Here is an 8,346-nt window from a genome sequence, read left to right as displayed (position 1 = left end):
AGCAGAAGCAACGCACCAGGGAGGAGAAAAGAAGGGTCCGAACCCTTACGGTAAACTTCTGAACGCCGTAACTCCTCTATCCGAGCTCCGATCGCCGTACCGTTTGCGACCACGCGACCACCGCGTCGAGCACTACACTTCTACCGGAATAATTTTATAGGTAACTCGTTTTTCTGTTTCCAGCCATCTCTTCCCCCCAATTTTGGAAAATTAAGTGGGGATATTGAATTTCTTCGTTCCTTGATATTTTAGGATCCAATTAGCTTGAGGAAAACGTTCACTCTTACTTATGTGAAGTTTGGGTAAGGTGAGGATACCATAATTCTATTTTAATTTTACTAAATTTGAGCTTTAGATATTAAATTAGCTATATATGTGTTATGAATGTGTATTAGGTTGTGAATAAATAATTGGAGCTTGAAATTGTGGATATTGAAACTTGGAGGAAGCTAAACACTAGAGTTTTGTTGAGGTTTTGGGGTTGTGTTGGTTTTAATAAATTGCCTTGATCATTACACGGAATCGGCCAAGGTATGGTTTTGGTTTCTCATAGATAATATATAATGTTTTGATGAAAACATAGGCTAGATGACCATAGGATAGGTTGAAAATGTGGGAATGTGTTAATGCTAATAACCTTGATGGAAATGTGGAATTATATTGTGAATGAGTTGATGAATAATGATTTGTTGAGTTGGTCGTAGGAATTGTGTTAATTAATGTTGTTGATGGGAATTGATGAATGATTATTGATGATGAAAGATTGAGGATTGGTTGAGTTATTTATATATGTGTGTTTGTTGAGTAATGAATGAATTGAGAGTTGGAAATGAATTTGATATTGGAATTGGTTTGGTTTATTAGAAATAATTTGAAAAGGGTTTGAAAGGTAGTTTGGTTGGGACCTGAGTAGGGTGGCAAAGTCCGAATTTTAAAGGAAATGTTGTCAAAATTTTTATAAAAATTAGAGATTTAGTTTGAAGTATTATTTAGACAAATATGGATAAAAGAATTATATTGTTTGGCTTTTATTTATAAAGAAAAGAAATGCATTATGTTTTGGAACTTGATTTATTAAGAAAAGTATTATGTTTTGAGTCTTACTTAGTTAAGAAGAGAATTATGTTTTGAGTATGAATTATTGATGAACGGAATGGGAGGTGTGATTATGATAATTGTTGAATGAATTGAATGATGAAGAGGATGAATTTGATATAAAATTGTTTTGTGGGGATCGTGGTTATTTACCGCCCACGTATGTGCTATTTTCCAATTGAAAACGTCTGTGGAGATCGAGGTGGTTTACCGCCTACCAGGTGAGGATCGTGGTACTGTACCGCTCACCAGTTTTCAAGAGGACGATGTCCGGGTTAGCTACCGGACATGTCGGATTGGCTATATAACTGACAGATGAGACTCATCAGCCATAGGGCAGACATACATCATTTGCATATGTGTATTTTGTTTGATTGTGCATTAATTGAGCTTGCCTACGTGATTATTATGCTTACCTGTTATATTTGCTATCTGCTGTATCTGTATCCTACTTGGGTTTGCTTTGTCTATATTGCTTGTCTGTGCACCGGAGTTTTGGAGGATTGGAGGAAGGCAGAAATTAGGACTTAAGTTAGAAAGGAATTAGAAGTAAGAACCTTAGATAACCTACCCTATTTATGGTTTTCCATTTATAAACTTTAAGATTTAAATCTGAGTGTCGGAGTTTTAGGATCGCTAAAGAAAAACTGACTGTTTATTTCCTTTATTCGAATATTATTGTGGAATCAAGAATTCAAGATAAATCATATGTTTGTAGTGCTTTGCACATTATTGTTTTATGTAGTTTACACATTGTTAATTCGTTATTTGTTACAGCCACAGGTGTTTAGATATAGTATTAGGTTGTTTCATGACCATTAGCAAGATTATCTGCTGCCATGTTTGCACTCGTTTGAACCAGATAAAAAATAAAGGAGAGAAAATCTAAAATAAAAAACGTAAATTAATTATATAAAATATAAAACGTAACAAAATATAAAATAGTTATTATGCTATAGTTGTTGGTTATTAACTTCTTTTTAATTGCCAAATTAATCCTTTTTTTTTTTTGTAAAATTTCCATAGTTATATAATACTGAATAGTAGGACAATTACCTTTTTTTTTTAATACACACTACTACCAATTGGAGGCCTCTTTAGGTTTTCCTTTTCAACATTTTTATCCAAATTAAAGTGCAAACATGATTCTACCACAGAAAATTAGTTACTACTTTTCTTTTAGAGAAAATGATGTTTGCATTATATTTTGTACATATATTTCTTGTATATCTTCTTTTTATAATATAAATAACAAACTTTATACACATTCATTTCTTGTACGGTAGCTCTCAACCAATTTCTTAAATGCATGTGTGATTGGAGTAGAGATACAATGGTCAAAATCAGAATTGAAGAAACACATGCAGTTAGTAACATGATCCAGAATAGCATCTTTGAAAACATTGTTCCCAGTAGGCAGAGTAAGAAAAAGAACCATGAACTTCGTCAAAATGGAGTGCTTTCTTGAAAAATCTTCTCCAAGAGTAGTGGCCATGAAAGTAACGATCAGAAACAAAGACTTGAAGAACTTGTCGAGAAACTCTAGCAGATTTGCGAGTTTTGTTTTTCCTTTCATTATGCCGGAACTCATTCCTTTCAATGTAGCACTTTGTGGATTGCATTGAACGGCTGAGAAGTTTAACTGATATAAGCCTTTATTTCGGCTCAGGGGAAATTGATCGAAATTCATTTCAGCGCACTGGGGAAAATCTGTGGGGCTAAAATTCAAACATGCAAGAATTTTCAAGTAACTGATATATGCCAATCCCATTTCACTAACTTGAACAGTTTTGTTAGAAAAAGTAACTTGTGCCCTATCTAAACTTTATATGTAAATTCATCACCAATTTATGCATACTTTATAGTTGCCTCTGCAATGTGATTTCTTTAAGCTCAGTTGAAGTTGTAAGTATTTACTCACACCGTTGATTTTTCTCCATTGCAGATAGGCTGAATCTTAGAGCGGCTAGTGAATATAGATATCTTAATCACAGTGACTGCATGACAATAGGTGGTGTTAATGATGCTAAAAAATTAAGACACGTAAAACTAGTGAAAGAATGTTTTGGGACAGGGGTGCTAACTTTACTTATCAATGGTTTCAATTTGTAGTGTGATTGGTCTCTATGTTAGTCCTTAACAGTATAGTGAACAAGTTAAACAACAGTTTCGATTGGGTATAGTTCAAAGTGATGAGCATTCAAATAGTAAAAGGTGATCGTTTGGTCTAATAGTTGTGGAGTTGTGGAATATAAGAGAAAGGAGTCTTTGATAATTAGTTGGCCAGAAAAAGATGCCATATGTAATTTTCCTTTCTTTCTTTCTTCCATTTACGCTTGTGTAATGCTGTGTATTACTTGTGTTGTCACTAACAAGAAAAAAAGTGCTTAATGGATACAATCATTAAGCTTTCTATCGGTAATGCAACTTAAGGCTAGTAAATATGCTGCCCAAACATAATTTATTAAAGAAAAAATCTATATATGATGTTTAATTTGTTATCGAGGTTCCAATTCTGTAACGCTCAATTCGTTTTTACAAGAGGAGGAACTTGTGCCTTCAGAAGATTCAGCAACAAAAAACGTAGGATATTTGGGTTGAGGTAAATCAATTTCAGTTCCAAGCATGAGAACCACTGATGACATGGTTGGCCTATCTTGGGGATGCTGTTGTGCACATAGGAGGCTAATGTGGATGCAACGTTGCACTTCAGACACATTCCATGTCTCCTTCAACCATTCATCCACCAATTCTAATGACCTTCCTTGTTTCCATAGATCCCATGCCTATTACACACACATTTTAGTAATGTTATCAACTTGGATATAGTCAAAAGGCTTAAATGTCTCAATTAGATGGTGATATAAGTTAAATATCAACTAGGAGATTCAATAACACATTGACATTTAACATTATGTCACCTTTGACAGAGCATTACAATAAATATCAAAATTAAATAATTTAATCTTTGTAGATCCTCCAAAAAAAAATTGCAAAATTCAAAATACAAATCACAAATTTTGCCGGACTAAAAACTTAATGTGAGGTATACCAAAAGAGGAAGAAAAATTATCAAACTCACATGTCCATATAGGTTGGCATTGGAACTTGGATAATAAAATCTTCTATTTTTTCTTCCTGATATTATCTCGAGTAGCAAAATACCGAAACTAAAGACATCAGATTTTACCGAAAAATTTCCATGAACAGCATATTCAGGTGCCATGTATCCACTTTAGATAGACAAAATAAAAATTATGCATTGATTAGTAAACACTCAAAAAGTTTTAATTTTTCTATAAGAGAATATAAAAGAAATGTAGAGTTCAACTTACACAGTTCCCACTACTCTATGTGTATTTCCTTTACTTTGATCTCCTCCAAAACTTCTAGCTAAACCGAAATCTGAAATCTTTGGATTCATTTTACTATCTAATAGAACATTACTTACTTTAAGATCTCTATGTATAATCCTTAGTCTTGAATCTTGATGAAGATATAATAAGCCCCTAGCAATTCCACAAATGATGTTAAAGCGCTTAGGCCAATCCAAAGTCTTCTTTCGCATTTGATCTAGTCATGATGCAATGATATTTTCATCAAAATTAGAATGCTGTCAAAATTGACTATAACTACATAGAGGAATGTTATATGCATTATTTTTGTGTATATTTCTCTTATACATCTTCTACAGTTGATATTAAAAGTAATTGATAAAATGTGAGAGTAGTAGGTTTTTTTTCTCTTTTATACTGTAAAAAGAGTGTACAAAAGAATATATACAAAAATAATGCAAACATCAGTTAACATCATTTCTCTAACTATATATGTAACTAGAGACATAGGGTAGCTTGTTGGGTACTAACCAAAAATAAAATAGTCTAAACTTCTGTTAGGCATGTATTCATATACCAACAATTTCTCTTCCTCATGAATGCAACAACCAAGAAGTTTTACAAGATTACGGTGTCGAAGTTTGGCTATTAGTTTGACCTCAGTTTTAAATTCATTTAAACCCTGTCCAGAACTACTTGAAAGTCTCTTTACAGCAATTTGTTGTCCATCATCTAATACGCCCTGAATAACAGATGGCATATACAAATTAATTAATATTCCCTTAGTTGCATACTCAGTACTTGTATGTTCTACAAGCAGTAATTTAGCAATGTTAGAACCTCACCTTGTATACAGGTCCAAAACCACCTTCTCCAAGCTTGTTATTGAGAGAAAAGTTATCAGTAGCCATAGCTATTCTTGATAGGTCAAGTAATGGAAGCTCCAGATCCCCTTCTTGTTCATTGGCATGACTAAGCATCTCACCAATCCTTACATCTCCCAATGCTATTCTCAAAGGGAAGATAGTATGAAAATAATGGTCTAAGAGAGAAATTTATTATGAAGTGTGAACTACAGAATGAGCAAAAGAAGAAATAGTGAAAGTTCGGGTAATATAATGAATTTATGAACTACAGAACATTTTATTTTATATAAAGGATAATCTGAAATTTATTCCGCACATAAGCACCCAAGTTCAGATTTCGTTTAAGAAAAATGTTAGTTGAACAAGGTATTTATATAACCCAAGTTTAACAGTCTTTCTTCTTCTTATGCGTCTCTCCTGTTTTTCTTCAATTGGTCTTTGTTGTGCTAATAAGCTATTGGACTAACTTGATTACCAGAATGAGTAGTCATGTATCATCACCGTTCTCTTTATTATCCAAAAAGATAGCACAATTATAATTTCTCAAATATTACTAAGCAGGAGGAATGTACCTTGTGGGTCTGTTCTTTTGGAGAGCATGTACCAAGAAGCCAAGATCATACCCAAAATCACAACAGCGGCGCTGCCAACAACTACTCCCACCACCTTATGGTCGCTGCGCCGGTGACTTCGGCCTCCGGGCTCTGATAGATTAATACCCGGTCATGGCAGACAAATAACATTAGAATTTACAAGAGAAACGAAAGAAATCAAATCAAACCTGCATGGTCTAAAGCAGGCATTCGTATATAAAGATATTGGCGTCCTTCCTGTATGACCCTAACATCAAACAGATCACCACTCCACAATTTGCATTCACCACTCCCAATTTCTGTATAAGCCGCCATGCAAGAACAATTACTCTTGCATTTCTCCTTGCAACCCTCGGCTTCCGAACTTTGGTTGAAGAAAGAATGATAATAAGACGTGCCAGTGGGTTCTTGGAACACAGCATAGGCAACGAACACGTCGGTGCTACAATTGAGTGGTTTCTTTCTGACGCAGCCGTGCGTGTAGTCGAGGCTATCGAAGGCAGTGGGAGACTTGGGTGTGAAACCATCCAAGCATCCACAAGCTAGCGGCTTATTAACATCGCAGTTCCCATTGGGTCCGCAAATTCCAGGGAAGTCGCAGTAGCTTTCGTTCCCTCCAGAAGAGGATGATACGCTGTCGTTTTGGCTCTCTTCAGTTAATAGAAAATGAGCACTGCTAATTAGCATCAAACTCAGAACCACTTCCATCATCTGCTTTTTATTTTTTCGTTGTTGTGATGAGTTCCAATTCCAGGCCGCAGGATGAGGACATGGATTGGAACTCAAGGTGGAGGGAAGTCCGCTAGTTCTCTCTTTTTTTTTTCAACCCGAAAAAAGAAAAAAGGTTGACTTAAATCGATCCGCAGTTGACCCGCATTGCTAGCAAGTGCTAGTTTCACACTTTCACTTGGATTTTTTTTTGCTTCCTCTGTGTGCCAGTTTCGATCCAAGGACCTTATGGTTAAGAGCAATGCTAATAACCCACAAGTTACTTGGGAAACTAGCCTTTCACTTGGATTTTGTTTTGAAGGAAGCTGACAACTTGTGAAGAGAATGAAGTTGCGTGAATAAGTCTTTTTCATGGTAATTAGGCCCGTGTAAGTAACCAACTTAATTAAGTTCATTTTGATAAAATAATTTAAACAATAAATGATTCTGTTAAAAATAATTTATAAATAAGTTTTTTTTATCTAGATTTTTTACTCTAAAAGTGCTTATTTTATAGAAATATAATGAAAAGTAAAAATATTATGAGAGAAGTTATTTTTTTTAACTTCTCTATAAACTCCAAAATAGCTTCTTAGAAAGTTGTAATTTAGTTTTGAAAATTGCACCAAACATTAATACTACTACTTTTCATAAGTCAAAAGTAAAAAAAAAACTACTTCTAGAGTTTCCTAAACGGGCCCTTAGTCTCCATAAAGATTTACTCTTTAATTCTTCACATTGGATCATCGTGTGATCATGTAAAAACTCAGGTGAAGTTGACTTTCACGTGAAGTTGATACCTGAGAGTCGTTAGATAAAAATTTAGTCAAATCAGATAAAACATTGAACGGCTCTCAGGTATCAACTTCACGTGAAGTCGACTGCATCTGAATTTCCACCATAAAATATACATAATATAAGATTTAGGTTGTTTTACTTAAATAAATTAAAGAGGAACCAAAATGACATGAATCTCCTAAAAATTTTTTAACACATTAATCATCTCTTTCTATATATATATATATATATAAATCGTCCAAGACCATTGAAGTTTAGGTTTATTAGTTAAACAATACAGTTTAGGACAATTTATGTTTAAAACTCCTTTTATAAAATGAGCATAAATTGTTCTAAGATAATGAATATTTAAAAGTATAATTAAATCGTCCCAAGATATTAAAAGTAACATTTTGGGTTAAGTTCGATTTTGGTCTCCAACGTAGAGGTCGAAAATCGAAATCGTTCCCAATTTTTTTTTTGCTACGAAATGGTCACCAAAATTTCAGTTTGTTTTAAAATCGTCCCTCGGACGAAAATACCCTTCTCCCTTCACCCCAAAATCAACCACCACCACCACCACCAAAACAGAAACCTACGCCCAATCAGGACCACCACCACCACCATCAGTATCATCATGGTCATCATCATCTTCATCAGAACTTTCCCCAAAATCAACAAAAATCAATCAGAAGTCCAAGCTGAACAAGAACCCACCACCACCACCATTATCATCATGGCCTCATCATCATCATCATCAGAAAATTCAAGCAACATACACAGATTTCAAATTCAATTAACAAATTCAGCAACAACAATATTCCAAATTCAAATTCAGTAACAACAATATTCCACAACAAATTTCACAAAAAAAATTCAAAATTTCACATAAAAACCAATTCACAGAAGAAGAAGAAGAAGAAGAAGCTGGTTGTGGTGCTGTGCGATGCGGCAGGCGGCAGGGCGGCAGCA

At 34.3% G+C, this 8,346-nt stretch overlaps 1 protein-coding gene and 1 long non-coding RNA gene across 3 annotated transcripts; one reads left to right on the top strand and one right to left on the bottom strand.

Moving 5' to 3' along the window:
• On the top strand, positions 1–1,726 carry LOC110265768. Its single transcript, XR_002352098.1, has 3 exons — positions 1–160; positions 253–307; positions 396–1,726. It is a non-coding gene; the product is annotated as an uncharacterized LOC110265768 (long non-coding RNA).
• On the bottom strand, positions 3,530–6,819 carry LOC107612677 (G-type lectin S-receptor-like serine/threonine-protein kinase SD1-1). 2 transcript variants are annotated; one of them, XM_016314382.2, is made up of 7 exons: positions 6,078–6,819; positions 5,869–6,000; positions 5,276–5,436; positions 4,962–5,172; positions 4,431–4,668; positions 4,178–4,328; positions 3,530–3,881 (listed from the first exon to the last, which is right to left on the bottom strand). In XM_016314382.2, the coding sequence occupies exons 1-7, from the start codon at positions 6,598–6,600 to the stop codon at positions 3,594–3,596; spliced, it is 1,704 nt and encodes a 567-aa protein (XP_016169868.1). In that variant the 5' UTR covers positions 6,601–6,819; the 3' UTR covers positions 3,530–3,593. The 2 variants fall into 2 exon arrangements, with proteins under 2 accessions (XP_016169868.1, XP_020964676.1); XM_021109017.1 differs by lacking the exon at positions 4,178–4,328 and having other exon boundaries at positions 4,547–4,668; positions 6,078–6,818.

This window comes from Arachis ipaensis, chromosome B08 (genome assembly GCF_000816755.2).
Source record: "Arachis ipaensis cultivar K30076 chromosome B08, Araip1.1, whole genome shotgun sequence".
Classification (NCBI taxonomy): Eukaryota; Viridiplantae; Streptophyta; class Magnoliopsida; order Fabales; family Fabaceae; genus Arachis; species Arachis ipaensis.
This window is presented reverse-complemented; position numbering and strand designations above follow the sequence as displayed.

What these genes read in the sequence shown, in the direction of transcription:
- LOC107612677 (XM_016314382.2), bottom strand. Translation starts at nt 6,600, where the DNA reads ATGATGGAAGTGGTTCTGAGTTTGATGCTAATTAGCAGTGCTCATTTT. An exon ending in TTTAGACTATTTTATTTTTG is followed by an intron (nt 4,669 to 4,961) that starts GTTAGTACCCAA and finishes CATCATGACTAG; the next exon opens with ATCAAATGCGAAAGAAGACT. An exon ending in ATGCCAACCTATATGGACAT is followed by an intron (nt 3,882 to 4,177) that starts GTGAGTTTGATA and finishes TGTGTGTAATAG; the next exon opens with GCATGGGATCTATGGAAACA.